At 35.8% G+C, this 19,690-nt stretch overlaps 1 protein-coding gene across 9 annotated transcripts in view; it reads left to right on the top strand.

Moving 5' to 3' along the window:
* Window positions 1-19,690, top strand: part of SLC4A10 (solute carrier family 4 member 10) — a 146,771-nt gene that overhangs the window by 27,131 nt on the left and 99,950 nt on the right. For 3 of the 9 annotated variants that reach the window (XM_071435045.1, XM_071435046.1, XM_071435043.1), the window contains exon 1: window positions 5,861-6,235. The exons of 2 other annotated variants lie outside the window; for them this stretch is intronic. In XM_071435045.1, coding sequence (XP_071291146.1) covers window positions 6,155-6,235 — 81 coding nt within the window. In that variant the 5' untranslated portion in view covers window positions 5,861-6,154. Of the gene's footprint in view, window positions 1-5,857; window positions 6,236-19,690 lie in introns of those variants that run through there. 4 more of the 9 variants (XM_071435039.1, XM_071435038.1, XM_071435041.1 and 1 more) reach the window with 3 other exon arrangements.

The following is a 19,690-nucleotide window of genomic DNA, read 5'->3' as shown; positions in this document are numbered from 1 at the left end:
AAGCTGGAGGTGATGAGAAGAGATTGGATGAGAGAAAGACCATCCAGGAAAAATTCATCAAATTTGTCATTCTTGAAAGGACCATCATAACATATGGTAAGGCATATCATTTACCTCAGGCTCGGAGGAAAATGATTTCTTCTAGGAGAATATTAATTTTATTTCTTAGAGGATCAGCTGACAGGGTAGGCTTTCTCCTGGCTGGTCTTCCCCTTCTGTTTTCTCTGAAGGGAAGGATGGAAGCTTGGAAATGTCTTATCTGTAGCAGACAAGCAAGTTGGCATTTTGCCATCATTTTCTGCTAGCAGAGAGGATAATGGTAATCATATGTCAAAATTTAACATTTCTCTTCTTTGAAAGAGAAATTTAATGCAAAATATTTAGAAAAGTCAGATCTATTCTGAGGCAGATAAGGATCTAGGATTAGTGAGCTGACAAATTTTTCTTATGGAAAAGGAGTTTTTCTTCCTCTTCAGGCACAAGGGGAGATGAAAAAGGATCAAAAGAAACAAACATATGAGGTGTGTAATGTAACTAGGCTGCAACTTCAGTATTGTGTAATATCTGGGAGATGGGCAACATCAACCCAGAGCAACATCGCCTCTCCTGCTGCTCCTTCTGTGGGAAGGCTGTTAGAACTTGCTTTGCTAATGAGTTCCAGGATGTTTAATTAAATTGGTATTTCTTTATTACCAGGAAAGTAAATTTCTCTTGTGCTATATAACATTGAGTCCAAATTCCATCATCACCTTTTTGAGGAAGGGAAAGTGTTTTCCTATAATCAATTCCTGTAATCAACATCCCCAGTTGTTGCAAGTTAAGCCCTTGGTCAGCCATGTCTTAGTCAGTTAATAAAAGTAGAAAGGTTTTCCCAGGCTATGGCACGAGTTACTACACTGGTGAGATGCTTAAAAACGTGGAAAGCTTTGCTTTCTTTTTAGTCAGAAAAGGAAGGTATGGTTATTTTAGATAGAACCTATTCATCTTCTATTCACACATTTAAAATTGGCCATTTCAGTCTGATTTTACAGATAATTTTCTAGAATACATGATTTATATAAATATAATTTTGCTTAGAAAATAAATGTATGATTGCAAGCTTTGAGATTTGTATTCTTTATTTTCTGTATTTTTCCAAGTACAAGTGTAAGCAACCATCTGTTATATACATTATAAGATTGCTCCTCAGCAGTCTGAGAGAAAGGAGATGTCAGCCTTCTCCTACATTATCTTCTGGGAAATGGGATGCCAGACATTTTAAAATAGTTTTTGAAGGTAAAATGTTGGAAAGAAATCTTGTTTTGAGGCTGTTTTTTATAAATTTATTCTAATTTGTCAATAATACGTACTGTAGTGATCTGGATCATCAGGGACTGGCCAGAGGTACAGGCTTGGGTTTTAAATTTAGGATTCAGCCACACTACCAGTGGGATATTTGGGAAGGCAGGTTTTAATACAGCTGCATTATCTGCTAGGCAGCCCTGGAACCAGGCAGTTAATTTGCAAATTTTGACTATGTATCCACGGTTCAGGTCTGCCTCTACTTGTTTCTTATTTTGTTTTATAAATGTTTTGAGTTTTCTTTAACCACAGTCATGGCTGTCCACAGATGAGCTGATTTGACTTATATAATGCCTGCTGACATAATCCCAGGAGAGTCTTTGGACAGTATCTCATTTGAGATGCCCGTAAAATAAAGCAAGTTTAAACCGAGTTAATAAAAATAAACTTCAATTTCCTAATGATCTTCCTTTTTCCCTAAAGAAGGATATTAATACTTTATCCAAACCCCAGTAATATAATGGGAAAATTGAGTAAGAGAGACATACATAGACTAAAGAAAGCAATAGAAATAGTCCTCTCATCAGGATTAAAGGAGAATGGCTATCATTAATTACTTTTCAGCTTACTCCACTCAGCTACAAAGATAAAATTTTAACCTGATCTGAGCAATCAGCTAAAACTTGGATTTTTAAATTTATTTTGGTTAAGAGAAATTGCTGAGCTTTTTATATTGTTAATACCATTCTATGTATCGAGATGAAAGTTTGGTGTCTTTAGTACATGAGAAACCAACTGTTATCATGTATTTTTTTTAAAATTCAGGTTTCTAAGCCAATTAGTGTTGAGTCTCTTTGCAATCTATGCATTTTCCTTTAGGTCCTGTCCTTGATACCAATTCTGCTGTAACTTAAATTTCTGCATTTTTCATTTGTCAGTGTTTTCATATCTTTTAGAAATAGAGGTGTGCAAGATACACTTTTGTGTGTTTTCTAATTTCCTCCACTTTTCAGGGCTCCAGCCTCTGATAGTTAAACCACCTGAAATTATTGATGCCGTAGTATGGATTTGTGCTTGTTACAAATTCGTACTTGAGTTTCTTTTTCCTTGGCACTTCTTTCTTGACACACCTATGCAGATCTCTCTTTTAGTCTTTGGTGTGTTAAGATAAACAAAGCAAATGTTTTCAGTTTCTTCTCAAATTTTCCATGACCATTGTGGAAATCTTTCTCTTCCAGACAATAGATCATCAAAATCAAGAACAATAGATTTTTAATATAATTTATTATTGCATTAATGTTGATATCTCTGTACTAGAAATATATTACCTGATAAATTAAAAATTTCTTTTCATTTCCATAGGGACATCATTTTGATAGCTCATAATTATTTGTGATCTACTTTGTACCCAAAATTTCATCCACTGTAATTTTCAACTGCTGAGGTCTCAATTTTCAGCAGAAACTTAATAATCATCAAGTTCACATATTTTCATTTTGCACTGTTAAATTTTACCTCAGTTTTATTCTTGTGGTCCTATATGTAATCCATGTCTTCCTGGTACTGTTCCAGTCTTCATATATATTAGCTGTGCTTTCCCATATCAGAAATTTCTGAACTATGATTTTTCAGCTATAATTCATCCTATGTTCTGGTAATGTATAAAAATATGTAGTAAAACTGATCCCTCAAATTACTGCTGAGAAATATGCATTTGTATTGTTCTTCTAGCTCTTTTGGTGCAGCACTACGTAATTTCACCTTTCACAGTCTCCAATACCTTGCACTAATTTCAAATGTTCTTTATCATGATCATTAGTACTAGCAAACACAGCTTACACTTAATTTAAAAAGCTGAGTGACAGAGCTTCTGTTGCTTGCTCCCTCACTGCTTAGGTCAGCTCTATTTGATAAGAAACTGATTTGTGGTGAATTCAAAGTGACCATTATCTCACCTTGCATAATTGACAAGAAATGAATTTTCTTTCTTTTTGTCCTGTGAAGAAGAATTAAATAAAACCAAACTATATTTGTGTGTAATTTTTTGTATGACATAATGTGGTACTTGTTGATAATCTAAAGGGGATGGGTTACAAGACTTTTGATTTAACATCTCAGAATAAGTATCTATATTTTTTAAAATGTTACTGTATTTCTACCCTCCCTCTGCTTTAACATTGTTAATGAAATGTTAAAATTTTCACTTTTGCAAAAAGGTAATGGTATTGACATGAGGAAAAGCATGGAATAAGTTAAATGAAAGTATTCCATTAACTGGGATAATGTGCACAAAGAAATAATATTATATTTCTGGGTGCATTTATAATTTATACTGAGATCATAACCAAATTCAGGAAAATAGTCTTCTACCTTGTGTTTTGCTAGTTCTTGAATTCTTCATGTGTCCAGCTGGAGGAGAGACCATGTACTCTTTGTGGGCAGAAACTCTGCAGTGATGCATTTGACAGCTGTGGGGAGAGTCCCTGGCTGCGTGTTTTTCACTCTCTGAGTGGGGATCATCGTGCAGTACAAAATTTGCACAGGGAGAACCTGCATAATATTTATGAAAGGTTGCTTGGCAACCTACATTTTTATATCACTTCTTACCATCTTACTGGCCTTTGTATCCCAGCAAACAGCTTTTGGGGACTTGGAAGTGGCAACTTAGAGATGTGGGGTTGTACTCCCTTACATAGTTGTGAGTAGATACTGGACAGAATGAATTCAGCTCACAGTTTGTACAGGAAAAAGTAACTTAATATATATAGTGCTGGTGTATCATTATTTTTGTAAATTACCTTTGGAAATAAGAATATTACTGTTGGGGGTATTCCTATTCCATACTGGTGCCGGGAAAGCTGTTTTCTCCTTTCATTGCTAAATTGCTCTTGTTTGTTTTTTGAAGGGCCTTTTGTCTTCTTGTGCATATGCACTTATTTTTGTGTGTGTAGATTTAGTAATATTTTCTGGTTTGAAAATGAGTTACTGAGTTAATCTGGAGCAAGTTGAAAAGTGGCAGCTTTTGAGAGCATTCCCAATGTTCAGAAGTGGCTCCCTGACTGCCACTGCCAGCAGCAGTAAAAAGACAGTGTCAGGTTGTTGGACATCAGGATTAACTCTCAGAGAATATAAAAAGCAGCATCAACTTGGGCCTTATCTGGTTCTCTGCTGCACTTCAAAGCTTCACTGACTGGCTCTGCCAGGCTGCTGGACACTTCACTGGAGACCCTACACCAGTGTGTGGCAGACAGTTCCCTTTCCCTGGAAATGTAGCATCCTTATGTTGAGGCAGTTGCACACTGGATAAAGTGGAACCAGTTAAAAATGGTAGCAGGTAGCTTCTCCCTCTAAAGGGAAATATATGATATTAATGGATGAGACCAGTTTGCTTTTATCAGTGCCATAATGTGAATTACTGTAAACTAAATTTGATTAACTCTTCAGTTACACAAAGGACAGATTACTACAACTGTATAATAATAATGTTTAACAGGATAGGATCTGGGTGAATTAATTTGGAACTACTTGCTTCTACTTTCAGCTTCTGCTTATATTTTAAAGTAAAGAAGGACATCCAAATTAATTTGAATAACACTTGAAGCAAGCTGAAGTTAAATTAGGGTAGAGTTTTTTCTTCAAGTTTTATTTGTCAGTAAAATTCAATTAGTAGCAAAGTGTTTCAATATGTCTTGACAGAAAATTCCTGTGTGTTTAAGTAGATGAACTGAATGCCTCGAAATTAGTATCTCACTAAGTGAACGCACATAATTGTTCTATGGGTCTGGAATTCAGAGAAATTGCAAAATGATACTTTTACCAGTTTGGTGGCACTGTTTCATCTTAGGTCTGTGAAATTTTTTTTGTTTGTTTATTTGTGTGTTTGCTGCCATAATACCAGCAATAGCAAATATAAATAATGGTTTATAATAATAAATTCCACTAGGAAATTTCACTTTGTGTAAAACATATGTTTTAATAAAAAAGTTCAGTTATTACTTCATAGCCCTAATAATTTTAAAATTATTAAGGAGGTTACTGTACATTGTTTGCTTGAAAGGTCTCTCTTATCAGAAGAAATTCATGCATGATTGTTTTGTTTGATATCAAACCACATTTTTGCTGTCATAACACTGGCACATTTTCAAGTCATGCTGTTTTCTGGCTGCTAGCAGGGAGTAATGGAAACAATGCAGTGATCATGCAATTTATTAAAAATAGACACTAAAATACTAGGGAAGTGATGCTTTTATTTTATTAGGGACTAGGATTCACAAGGCTTCGTAAAAATAGCTGCTTCAGTATCACAGAGGAATTAAGATACCTTGCTGCCTGTGAGTTGTTTATAATTTATTTCTGGTGATTTTCCTTTAGATCAGATTGTGATGCTTCTTGTGAATGGTGACTGTGCTTGCTGAGGAGTGGTCATGCAAGCAAAATCTGATAACCTCGATATGTCGCTTCATCTGCCGTTTTTCTTTTGTTAATGCAAAGCTGGTTACATAATATCTAATTTCTCCTTTAGCTGACCAGAGATGAAAACAAAATCTATAATGACAGTGCTAGGTTTTATAAAAAACGCGAGTGAGGAGTTGAAGGATGTGGCTTGTTCTGTTTGGACGCTGCAGGATTGCTTTAAGCAGTAAGCTTACTGTTTTCAGATGGCATTAGCAGCATCAGTGATATAGCTGTGTCAGCCTCCTCGACTGCTGGATGTCTGTAATCGCACCGAGGAAACTATATTTAAGATCTGATATCTTGAGGGTAATGACTCCAGCACTTACTGATGGACAGAATGGCTGTTAATGCTTTCTTCACTAGCCCAGAAGATTTTGAAAGATAGATAGGTCTGTGATGTACTTTGATAAGACAGGAAATGCAATTTTTGGGGGTCTCTGGAAATAGAAAGGTCATGCAGCTTGGAACCGGTGAGACATTACAGTCCCTAAGTCATCAGGTATGACCTCATGATTTATACAAATATTTCTAACACAGGGTTTGTTTTACAGTTTTAGGTCATTTGCAATCTCTTTGTCTGTGTAATTGCTTCATGTTGGATTTGCTACAGGATTTATAGGGTAGACTGTTTACATAAGCAGAGCAACGTATATGTTGGAATTCTAATGTGCTCATTTATATTTGAAAACTGGAAGATTATTCTCTATATATTTTCAGCCTGTTTTATTGTGAATATGTTTTCTTTTAACTAATTAATGGTGAGAGGTTATCCCTTTGCTGTAATGTAAAATGACAAGATTGTATTGCATTTTTATTTTGCTTTATCTTTGCATGACACACAAAAGCTATTGTGATTGTGTTTGTTTGTCATATGAAATGCAGTATAAGGCAACTGTTTACCTACAGTGCCAGATTATTTAAAACAACGTATCACATTGTGTAACAGGACAGGGCTATTCTGCAGGCACAGATCTTGCTTCATTTTGCAGCAGTAGATTCTTTTTCTTTTTGCTTCATTTCAAATCAGTTTCAAAAATAGCTCATGGAACATAACAGTGAAAGTTTGGCAAGATAACTGTCCTCTTTTTAATTATTACACTCAGTGACGCATACTAATACTAATGGGTTGTAGAAGAGAAGATTAATATCTTAAAAATTTAGAATGTTATTAAAAACCAGAATAATTTTATTGAAGCATGTGTCTTTTTTTTGTTTGTTTTGTTTTGTTTCTGGTTTTTTTTGGTAACTGCTGTCAACTTTATTGCAAGGGTAATACTTGTGGATCTGCTAATGTGTTGTGATGATGTATAGGAAAGTCAGAGTACATAAAAGAAAGCAGATATATGGGTATTTTACATAGGAAGATAGTGGCCTAATTTCATATATGGAACACAGAAGAGATTTGGAGATACTGTTAGCACTTTAGGTGTTATAAACGTTAGGTAATGACTGATGTATTCCCTTGAATACATCCTAGAGCAATTATATTTAAAATTGTAGGAGAAATTTATTTTAAAAAGGGATATTCGACTCCATCTTAAGAAATTCTACATATATTTGCAGAACATTTCCATGGCAACATGTTTGACCGTGTGTTTTAAAAGCTCAGCTGAAGCCTGAAAGTAGTGGCAATTTTCTGTCTCTTGCTTTACCCTGTGGAGCAGCAATTTTCACGTATAACTGGACAGCAGATTGGCAGGGGCGAGAGGTATTTTCTGACCACAAAGCACAGGATTAAGCGATCAAGATTTAAAAATATTTTCATGTATCCACCTAGAAATGTAAACATGTAAGTCATGGATTTGATTTTGCATTTGGAACTATATTCTGGTTTCACCTCATTTAATAACATTTTGGTGAAGCCGTATGTGTGTGGGAGGCAACAGAAGATCAGACTTAAGTTTGTGCAGCAATGGTAAAAATGTCTTTTAATTTTTAATTAAAAACATAATTGTAGAAGATATTGTATTACTTGTGCTGACCATAAATTCCAGTTTCACAGTCTACTTTATTCATTTTACATTCTTCTTAATAATGGGCAAAGACTGCCCTGCTCTTAAGCTTGATTAAGTTTGGCATGATTTAACTATACCTTTCTCTTGCTACAAGATCCTTTTAATCTGTTAGAATTTATTTTCAGTATTTCGATGTATTAGCCATAATGAGTACATTCTGTTTCTTGGCATTGGAATGAAATTCCTGAAAGTATTGATTTCATGGTATTTTGGTGCTTTGCAGAGTATTTATAGACCTTTTAATAGGACCAACCCTCCCCAGCTTCTTTGTTTTCCTTATTCAATTTACAATCTTGACTTAGCTTCATTTTGAAGTTGCTTCTTTGCTCATTTGAAATAATTAGATCTCCATGGAATTTTGCATCTGGAAGCTACAGCAGTAGGTTGTGCTTGTCCTGGACTCTCATCACTTACACAAATTCTGCAAACTGCATTCTGTGGATAGTTTTGGAATGTATCATTGATATAATCTCCAGTAGTGCAGTAGACATCCATTGCAGCCTTTTGACAATGGAAACTATCTACAGAGGAAAATGAATTGGTGAAAAATGCTTGCTTGACGAAGTTTGTTCTTAGGTCATTCTGTTTAGAAGCAACACTATAACTGACCATTGCAAGTGAGTTTGAATATGTTTTTTCACTCAAAGGACATAGTCCCATTAGGACATAAGCCCTTGTTCACTTGGAGGGGCTAGAGAGAAACACCCCAGAAGAATATATTATGAAAGTAAAGCTGTTTTGTAAGAGAGGAAATTGCAGCAAGATAGAGTTAGACACATGAGAACATGGAATTGGACTGAAGTGATCTGAAAACTTAAAATTACAAATTATTTTGCTTCTTTTACTTGTTTAAGTCCCACATCCAGCCTCCTAAAAAAGAAAAGTTTGAAAGATTGCTGATATTTTATATTTGCTCTTGCTGCACAAGAGCAGAGTCATTGAATCCAGGGCACTGTGTTAGTAGCAACTTAACAGGAAGACATTTTTGTGCTTTCTTCAAAACTGTATCATTTCTCTTCAAGATGATTGGTACTGTCAGTATTTAAAGAATGCTGTGTAAGGAAGGATCTCTCTAAATAGAGAATTCTTTTCTCTTGACTGAGCATAACGAATACGCATCCATGGGTATGAGTTTCCTTATCTTTAAAACATTGCAATTTACAGGACTCTCTGATAAAGATCTCGCAGCGAAACACTATTTTAAGAACAGTTGGGCAAGAAGCCAAATATTTGTGTAATTTACCAACTTTAAACAAGAATGCTCTTCCTCATGCACATACACAGTTGTGGTGCTTTTACTTGTTACTGGTTGCTGTCCTGATTCCACAGTGCTGACTTTTTTTGTAGGTTATAGTACCAGTTTTTAAGGAAAAGAGAACACTGGAACAAATGGGAGATTGTGATCATACATTTGCAAAACATTAGAAGCAAAAAGTACTTTCAGAGTTTGCTGAAAGAATTCAAGTGTTTTTGGTGTACATAAGCCTCCTTCCTAAGACATGACCCTCTTCTCTGGTCAAATTCTTCTCAGTATTTTAATTAATGTTTCAAGTCATTGGGCCTAATGACCAGAATTAGGGAAGGCTTACTATAAGCATATCAGAAAGGTGTAAAACATAAAGTAACATAGCATAAATATGAAATAGGTAACAGCATGGTCACAAAATACATAGCTACACAATGAGTGGAGTGTTCTAAGAATGTTCCAATCTATTTAGTGTTCCAAGACTATCATCACATGGTCATTCTGAATAAAGATTATTCAAAGGAATTTTGCTAAGATGCAGTCTGAAAATGTGAATAAATCAAATAATAATAATCATAATACCAAATTACACTATGGTAATATGTTAAAAAATTAGAATAGAGTCATATTTAGTGGGAAAAATTCCTGTAGAGGTGGAACCACCTAAGATGAAGTAGTAGGGAAGCCGAGCATATTAATGCAGTAAAAGAGAATATGCATTACTTAGAGTGGCATTTTTGAGAGAAGAAACTATCATAGTTCATTCTCTCTCTCTCTCTCTCTCTTTCTCCACCCTGTGCCTCTCTTTTCACCCTCCCATCCCATAATGAGCCTCCTAAAGACTATGTCTTATTAAAGTTATTTCTTGTTTCCTTGCAGGACCATATTTGTTTTGCCTTACTTAAATTTTCAATAAATGTTATTAATGGAAGAACCCCATTAACATGAGTGCTATTACACTACTGCAGCCAGTGGCTTTGCTGTCAGTATAATTTCTTTTAAGTAGAAGCTGATCCATAGTTCTGGTAAGTTTGTATAGATTGCTTCATTAATAAACTCAATATTAACTACAGCTCACACAGCGTAAACTCCACAGTGCTTGCCATACTCTTCTCAGCGTGACCCTAAAATCACTTTCCTGGGTCATTTAAACAATGTATGTACCAATAAGGAGACCACGAGATGTGACTGGTGATAAGGTGGCAAAAAGCTGCTATTCCCTTATTATTAAGGGCACCAGGTTTTTTCTTATGTTGAAGTGATACTTCTAATATTTCATTTGTATCCATTTGCTCTTACCCTGTCACTGGGCAGCACCAAGAGTCGGGCTAGGTCTTCTCTACATTGCCCCCAGTGAGGGAGTTGTATATTGTGATAAAACACCTCTGAGCCTTCTCTTTTCAGGCTGAAACAGTCCCAGTGCTCTCAGCCTCTCCTTTGATGACCTTTGTGTTCCTTTACTGGGCTTACTTCATTATGTCCATTTCACTCATATAAGAAGGGAATCCAGACCTGCTCAGAGCTCTCCAGTTATGTCTCAACAGGGCTCAGCAGAGGAACAGAATCACATTATCTGGTAAGGAATCTTGGATTGTCTGTTAACTAGTCAATTAATTACAGAAAAATTTGCACAGAAATCCTTGAAAAATGAGGACTGAATGCACAGAAAATTATAATTGGTAATCTTGTGGGGAAGGAAAGCTTTGAAAATAGCTTTGTTTCATTCACAGCAGTCATTTTAGTAATGAAACCTCCTGTTGTTTTGGAATGTCTTATGTGGAATCTACACCCCCCAATACTAATTGACATAAGCAGGGAAATAAATCCTGAAGGGAAAGGCTAGACTAATATTTTGAGCTGAGCAAACTTCAAAGCAACTGAATAAAAGGATATTAACTAGCATGATATCACTAATCAAAAAACTCAAAAAAAGGTAAACTAAATGAAATGTGACCTAGAGGGATTCAAGAGTTGTGGTTTTAGTCAACTTGACAAAAATAGTTTGTTAATTTCTAGTTTTGCTTGAAATTCAGAGTAAACTCAGGGTTCTCAAATGTTCTCAAGCAGCCATTAACTGATAAAAAATATTCAGCGTGGTATATTGAATGATTTAAAAAAAAGGAATTAAGGAACATGAGGGAGTGTTGAGGTATAGAAAATTGTTCTCATTTTTATAATAGCTTCCCTCTGTTCCCCCAGGCTGCTTAAATGAAACAAAAATTTATAGGAGCCTTCAGTGATTTAAGATCCATCCGTTTCTCTCCTGCTAGCATAATGAGTTCACTTGTTTAAATTTTCTTTATTAAAGATTTTATGCAGGCACGCAGAGTCATTAAAATCCATGCAAGGAATCATACCCATATGGTTTGTATCCACATTTAACGCAATTAAAAGTATTCTAGCCAAAGCGCTATCAGTTTTATGTCCCAATCCTGTGATTAGAACTTTCTGGGAAAGGCAGTGTCATATTTATGTCTGAATCCTGCAAGTGGAAAAGGAGAGAAATACCTTGTCCTTATACTGATTAGGGGAGTTCCAGTTATGCAAGACCATTTAGATGTGTAGTTCTGTTTTGGAGATAGGACTTGGTGTGGTGGAGAGCAAGTTTATGATACGAGGGGATGAACTACACTTCAGGTGAGTTTCTGTCTGAGAGGTAACCATGTAGGTCAGTTATACCAGCTGATGTCACATTTTAGTTCATTTTAAAAGGATATTTAAATGTTAATGTTCTTTTTTCCTGCTAAGGTTATCTGAAATACTTTGAACTTGAAAAATAGCAGTCTTTCTCTTTCCCCGTTTTCTTTCCCATTGTTTTCTAACTTTTCTAGTCTGTTTTGGTGAATAAAGAATTTGAGACTCCATACAAATACGTGTGTCTTAAGCAGAGGTTGTGCACATCAGAACTTGTAATTTAAGGTCAGACAACATCTAGTTTATAAGAAAGTTGAGATTGATTGGTGTTACCTTAGAGTTGTCTTCCAGGTAACATTTGTAATGGAGTTCACTGAATGATCAATAGAAAAATCTAATACATAAAAACCCACAAAATGATAATTTCATAGCAGTGATAATAATACAGTGATTTTTTATTGGGTTTTATGTGCTGCTGAAGATTATTGCTGGGTGCTTAGATTCCACATGACAAGCGTAGGCCTAGCTCTGTGAGGACTACTAAGGATGAAGCTCAGTGTCTGATAACTGTGACTTGATCTTATCTTTAGACTATCAGTTGAGGTGGTTGTAATAATACATGTCAAAAATAAGGCATTTTCTATTACCTGGGCACGGGATTTAATGGCAGTGGCTGGATAATGCCAGTGAAGTTTACCTGACATATGAAACGTGAACCATATGGAAATGGAAAGCTGTGTTGGCGTTCTTGTCTTCCAGAAGGAGCTGAACTTTCTCTGGGAACTTGGTTTCTTTGTTGCCTTCGGCAGACTGGATCCTCTGCTGGATCTCAGTGTTCTGTCACCAGTCCTTCTGCACGTAGTCATGAGTGAATTTCTCATTGCTGCTCAGTGAATGTCTCACAGTGACTCACTGGGTTTTGTTATTGCCCAGTCTGCCTTCTGCTCCCCTCCTCCTCTTTCCTGAGTGATTTTCTAGTTTCTAGGGTGCAGATGTGCTGAAATTTCTCAGCCATTTAACTTCTAATGCAAACACGCATATTTGCCATGGATGTCAGGGAAAGATGTAATTTGTGCTGTCAAAAGTAGTTACTAGCACTGCCTTGTGTCCTGAACATCTACAGCAACAGAAACCTCAGCACAGAAGTGAGACATGCTCTGAGTCCTTTTCTTGCCTCCTTCAAGAGATAAGAACTGTTAAGTTGTTTCCTTTTTAGTATCATTTGCAATTGCAGAGACAAGAATTCAATATACATTTTAAGTAATGTCTGTATCATCAGCTATAAACAAATTTTGCTGGTAATTACTTAGACTTTATTTCCCTCATGGGCTTCCTTTCATGTTCATAGAAGTGTCATTATCAATTTCTACTTTAATTTCCATTTAATTTTCCTGTCTTTGCTTGGCTACACTATGCACACCTATAGTTCTCTAATTTAATTTAGGAATGTAAATAATGACATCTTTCTCTTCCCAGAGAACTGAAAAATCTTTTATTCTGTTTATTTAAGTCATAGTAAACAAGATTTAGGCTCTTTTGCTTTGGACACTTTTGGCAGCTTCTTCCTTACAGAGCTGGGCAGCAGGGATCCTGCAAAGTAAATTGGTTAAGCCTTGGAGCCAATGCTGTTCCCATAATGGATGTTCCTGCCTTCCCAGCACGTTCATCACCAAATATCTTCCTCTCTTGGTTTGCAGTCTGCCATTTGGGACAGGCACATACACTGATCTAGCAGAGCACAGGGGAACACCACCATGCTTCTCAGAGAACAGCAGGTTTCCAGTTCAAAGGTATGAAGGGAGATTTCATATAAGATGTTATATGTGTGTTTCACCTGTAGAATTTGGGATTATAAGCAGCCTTTTGTTGACTAAAATGTATTCTGTTGGAAGGATACGCAAATTTGATACTGCTTCTAGGCTGGCTAGAAATATAAACCAGCATAAGAGTAAGAAGGAAACTGAGCAAGTAGGAACATTCAGAAAGTGTTTAATACAAGACACATCAAATACAAGGTAATAATATTACATAGAATTTCATTTTTTCTCATTGACAGATTAAAAACGCCATCACATCTTTGCTAATATTTTGTCATAATTTGCCATAAGCATTACTTTTGTGATTCAGGATGATGGAAAATCAACAAGAATGAGAATAATCATAAATAAAAATGTCAAGGAAATCATAGCAGTATCTATTAATAGAACTATGCACAAGATTTATTGACTTGATCCTTTGCTGTTGAAAAGGAGAATTTCTCATCTATTACTTAGTAATTAATTAGTACTCTCTTGCTACTCCCCTCCTCTCCCCCCAGTACTCTTTTTAGCAGATAAATAGTAAATGGGCATAGATAGAGTGATAGTTAAGCTAAGCTTGATGTTGCAGTGCTTGTGAGGTTGGATGATCAAGCTTCCAGAGTGGCCTTGCAAGTCAAATCCACTGCTAAAAGGAGAAGTGGGGACATTTGCCTTTTTTGGTTATCTTCTTTTATTCCTCTACAAAAAAATACTTCAGTTTAAATATAGAATGTACAGGGAGAAGCCATTTCAGTCTTTAGTGTTCTTATAAAAGCTTTGGGCCTTCTTTGTTTGAAGGATAGACAAAGATTCAAGGAAGACATCCTTCTGTTCTTCTGGGTTCCTGTTGTTTCTTCTCGTCTCTCACAGAATTTTTCTCTGCACTGTGGCAGTTTAAAATATGCTCATTCTAAGCAGAGCAAAGCTCTTGTGATATGCACAGTTTAAAGTGTGCTGTTGCAGTCCATGGCAATGCTGTATTTCAAGATAATTTTTATCTGGACTCTCATCTAGTTCCCATTGACTACACAGGAGTTGTGCAAGGTGCAAGCTAATGTAGGATTTCATACACCTTTTGAAGAATAATGTCTTTGTGTGTTATGTTTTCATCCACTGAGAATTCTACCACTTGTAAATGGATTTGTAATCCTGATGGGTTACAAACCTACTTCCTGGAGTCTTGTATTCTGGCATCTTTATATCAGCAGATGAAATTATCCTATAGAATTAATTTTTCAAAGAAAATAAAATGATTCCGTATTTCCATTTCTAAGTGTGGGTGCCTCTTTGTTTTTCAAGTGTGCATACTTGTGACTATAATAGCATATCAGAGTCACAGCAGAGGAATAGTTTTCAATTAACTTTTTTTCCTTTTTTTTTTTTCTTTTTAGATGAGTCAACTCCTATTTTATGTGTTAGCTGAAATCTGTGGTTGCTATTTAGCAGATCTGATTACACCCTTATTTGGGGACCAAAAGTCCTGTGCAACTTTCTGGGATATGTCTGGTTTAAAGTACATTAGCTGGCCTTATACTGTTTACAGTCCTTTGCCTTCAAAAGTCTACTTGAAAGTAATCATTGGTAAAGTTATGTATCACACAAGCTGTGGTGTTCAGCTTGGAAAGAAGAAATATGCTTAAAATAACAGAGCAAGCTCCTTAAGAAAACCTTCAACATTCCTCTGCAACAACCCAGACATCTGTATGTCCAAGGATGCATAAGAACCAGCGATGCTATTTACTCCCAATTGCTATACAATTCTGGCAAATGATCCATAAATGTGATTAAAATTCCAGTGAGAATACGACTCAGATTAGTCCACTTCCACATTACAAAAGATTTATTAGTGTACATTGGCATGAACTTTTAGTGTTGTTACAGAGTGTACAAGTATAAAATGCTTTGACCAGTACTGCTTATATGGACTTGGCATGCTGTATAAGCTTCAGGGGATTAAATCTTTCCTAGTATAACTATGTCACAGCAAAGCATCCTTATCTACTAGCGTTTGAAATCACCATGTTGTTTGTTAAAACAAGTAATGTATGTCAGAGAGTATATGTGTAACAGCTTCAGATAACAGAAGTTTCAGGGTATGTGAAAGAGCAACAATTAGTATGGTGCTGTTTCCTTTCTCTTGAGATTTTTGATTACTTTGTTGGTGCCAATTTATCTCTGTGTTTTCTGATGCTTTTCATGATCTTATATCAACCTATGTCTGGATTACACTTTGGTGTAATGTCCTTCCCTTCCTCCCTTAAATTACATCTGCCTCTTGTTCAGCTTGTGAAATTCCTGTAACTCCCTTGTTTCTTTGAGTGCAAAACTCTTTATCTCCTCTATTATTTGGTATTGTTTTTATTTTCTTGATGCTTCTAGAATGTTACTGATCTCCAAGAATCTAGATGTTTTCTTTCTACCTCCTGCCGTTCCCTCCAGCCCACAGAGATTTTTTCCCTTATTTATTAACACTGCCTCATCTCTTGGCCTTTTTGTGGAGATTGTTACCTAAAACATTATCTGCTTTGAATTTGGGTCAAAGAATTAGGTACTTCTGTGCTGTTCTGAATTCTTCCTTCTCCTATTTCTAATTTATTTATATAGCAATAGGATTTCCTTCTGCCTGTCTTTCTAATATTTTTATGGTGTATATGCATACAACTATACCTGTTCCCATCTCTCTCTGACTTTGACTTCCAACTTTCTTCCATTCATAATTTCTCACCTTTCAGTCTCCATATGGATAGCCATCCAGCTCTGTAGCTGCCCTGGTACTGTTTTTCATTTGAGCTATATACCATGTGCCAAATCAGCCTCATGCTTGAGTTGGTCTTCTCTCTGCACTGTGTTATCCAAGTTCCTTTTCTGTGGTGACTACTGGAACTTTAAAAAGATTTTTATTCTCTCTCTCTTGGAATGAGACTTCGTAAAACTTCTGTTTTATTGATCTTGATGATCTCGATTTCCTTTATTGAGGAAATCTTTACTTTCTTCTATCAGCTTATCAGTTCCCTTTAGGCACTATTTTTTGTTCTTCTCATACAGTTCCAAACCCTTCTAACATTCATGGTCCTGGCTGACTCCCAGTATCCATTTTCTCAGTTCCTAATGCCATCTGCAATGCCTCAAAGATACTGCTGACTATCTCTGGTGAAAATCTTTTGATTCTGCTGACTTTCCGTATTTCTTAATCTCTGGGATTTCTGTCATCTGTTATGAATATTTTTGCTTGCAGTTTTGCCTATTCTGTATTTTTTATTAGTCATACAGCCCTCCATTTAGTTCATCTATTACCCCATCTTTCCATGTGAATTTCTTAAAACTAACAAACTAAAAATTCAAGCTTTTTTTTTGTTTCCTGAAACAGAATTTTTTGTTGTGTAGTCTTTGAACCTGTTCTAATTAACTTTTTCTGGTTCCTTTCCATATTCTGACTTTTTAAAAATTTTTGCTTCTCTCTTTGTATTCCTTCCCTTTCACAAGAAGTATGTCTGAGTCTCTTCATATTAAAAAAAAGAACTCAGCACAAGCCAACCCTCTACTCCAGAAGTTTCAATTCACCAGATTTATGTCCTAACCCTTGACCTTCTTCATCTGCTCCCACTCCCTACTCTCCCTATTCATATGCTTTGTACACTTGTCTTAACTTCTCGACTTCTAATGCCTTTCTAGAACTGCTTACTTCTGGTTTCTGTCTTTTGCACTGAAATTTATGTCACTAATGTTCCACTTGACTTCTTCCTGGAGGAATTCCAGTCTAATCCTTTATTCTCCTCCACTCCATCTGTCATCTCTCTGTGATGCTATGTTATAGTCTTCACTAAATTTTGTTGTTCTTAGACATTTGTCATTTTGTCCTTGTTGATTGTTTCTCTTTACAGACTCAGTTTTTTATTGGGTGGGTCTTCCTCTCCCCCTTCTCTTTCTTTATGTAGGTGTATGTTTAGATCTCTCAGGAATTCATCCTCAGCTTTGCATCCTCCTCCACACCTTACTTCAGATAATTTAGCCATGAGCATAACCTTTATGAAGGCACCACTGCTTTTTTTTTTTTTTTTTTTAATAGTTTTCCCCCAGTCTAGTTAAACCCTGCTTAGTGCAGAAAATTTGCTTGGTCTTCAGTGATCACCTGAATGTAATCATGTCAGAAATAATCTTGAATTTTCTTTCCTTTTCTTTCCTGATGTCCTCTTTTTGCTCTATGTGGCTCTGAAATCTGACAGTTCCTGTTTGGTCATGTAGCCATAAATCAGATTGAGGTCTGGCTCACCTCAGCACTGTGACTGTTATGATCTCATCTGTCTGGCTGACGTTAATACTTACAGCTTTCCTTCACTTGATTACTGGTGTTAATATCATCTTTGCTTATCACTCTGCCTACATCACTTGCTATTTAAGGTCTATTTACTCATCTACTCAAATACAAATACAATACATCCTCTTGTCTTTCTTTTAACAGCTTTTTAACTGGCTTGTCCTTTCCCTTCCAAGAGAGAGATTTTACCACGAGGTTAAATCTTGTGTTAGCTCTACTGGCAGTATAGTATCAATTTTGATTTCCCAATTGCTATTCATGTTATAGTCATTAGTGAACTTTCTTTTACAGCACCCAATCTTTGAAGATCCTCATCAAAACTCTTTCTGCAGTCTATATAAAGTGAATAGTCACCTGTTAGTGACTTGGCAGATGTGCTAGTTGTGTTCATCTTATTACACTTAGGTTGCTAAGTACCCTTAACTCATGGCTATTTGTTGTTTGTATTCCTGTAAGCTGTTAGACCTCCTTTAAGTGATATGATTATTGATTTATAAATTAAGTAATTTTTTGACAAGCACATCATGCCTGTATTTGCAGCATGTATATCAATGGAGCCCATAAACATTGTTTTTATTTCTCCACATATTCATATACATACTTATTAAATAACAATGCTAGTCAAAGTAAAAATAGGAAGAACTTGCAGGTCTGAGGAAGAATGCTTGTATGAGTAAATATAGATCAGCAGGTTATTATTAATTTTTAATACCTACATTAGGATTGGGCTTGAAGAGGAAGTGCCTGTTACACTAAGTCTGAAAGAATGTTTAACACTGAAACAGACTCCACAGAGAAGTAGTGGAGTCACTGTTCTTGGAAGTGTTCTAAAAATGAGTGAGTGTTCAAGAGCTTTGTGTGTAGTTAAGTGCCTATGGCGGTATTAGGTCAAAGTTGGACTTGATGAGGTTGAAGGTCCTCTACAACCTCAATGATTATATGATAAGCCTGGTACAACTTGTAATAAATCAAAGATTGATCCAAATAGCTTGTGGCATGTTTAAATGAGAAGAATTTTCTTTTTGTGTTCACCACAAAAGAGTCCATGCTTTAATAATAGGAGAAGGTGTTATCTTGACAAGGAAGGGTATGAAGGATATGTGTTGGATATTATTTTTTGTCAACGTGCTTGTAACTGTTTTCACTTTAGAGCAGTACACTGAGATAGAAGCAATGATATGTAACTCAAAAATTTCATTACCTGTGATGTGCCAGTAAGACTTTATATCTAGTAATTTCTGCTGTTTTCCTAAAGTACTGACCACTGGGGTCATTTAGATAAGTACCCTTCAAAGCTCTGTCTGATGGACATTGTTGTGTCCTTCCTTGCTGTTCTCTACATTTGCAGAGGAGTCTGTCAATTAAGTAGCATTATGAGAAAATTTAAAATTAAAATAATAGTCTTTTCTAAAAATAAAACATTTTCATGTAGAAGCACTGACAGAAGATGTACTGCCATGTTCATACCTACTTTCTACTCTATAGTAATACTTGTCCCTTTTCCTTTCCAAAAGTTACATTCTATAATTTCAATATGGAGCACACTGTTGAAGTTATATAAGGTGTTTTTAACTTTTAGCTTGTTTTTATTTTCAAGTGTCTAGACTAGTGTAGGACAACCAGATGTTGTTGTCCATCACATGGAAGTGATGATTTTAAAGCTTACAGATTACAACAGGTGGGCAATGTGTACAAGTTTAATTCTTATATCTGAGAGGCAGGAAGACCAGTTCAACTACTACTTTAATTCATATTTATCTTTGATTCTTTGGCAGCACGTTTCAAATTCCTGACTATTTATGTTGTGCTGTCTAAAGTTGTAAGCTATATAAATCCCTTCTTATCTAATCCACTGTCATGATCATTTTCCCAATATATTTTGAATGAGTCTTCAGTATAAAAATTTTCCTTACAGTGCAGTGTTTCATTGCCAGGGGAGAAAGGA

This window comes from Agelaius tricolor, unplaced genomic scaffold (genome assembly GCF_023055355.1).
Source record: "Agelaius tricolor isolate 1412-34295 unplaced genomic scaffold, bAgeTri1.0.p SCAF_10, whole genome shotgun sequence".
Taxonomy (NCBI): domain Eukaryota; kingdom Metazoa; phylum Chordata; class Aves; order Passeriformes; family Icteridae; genus Agelaius; species Agelaius tricolor.
Note: the sequence above shows the minus strand (reverse complement) of the source record. Positions and strands in the feature narration are given on the sequence as shown.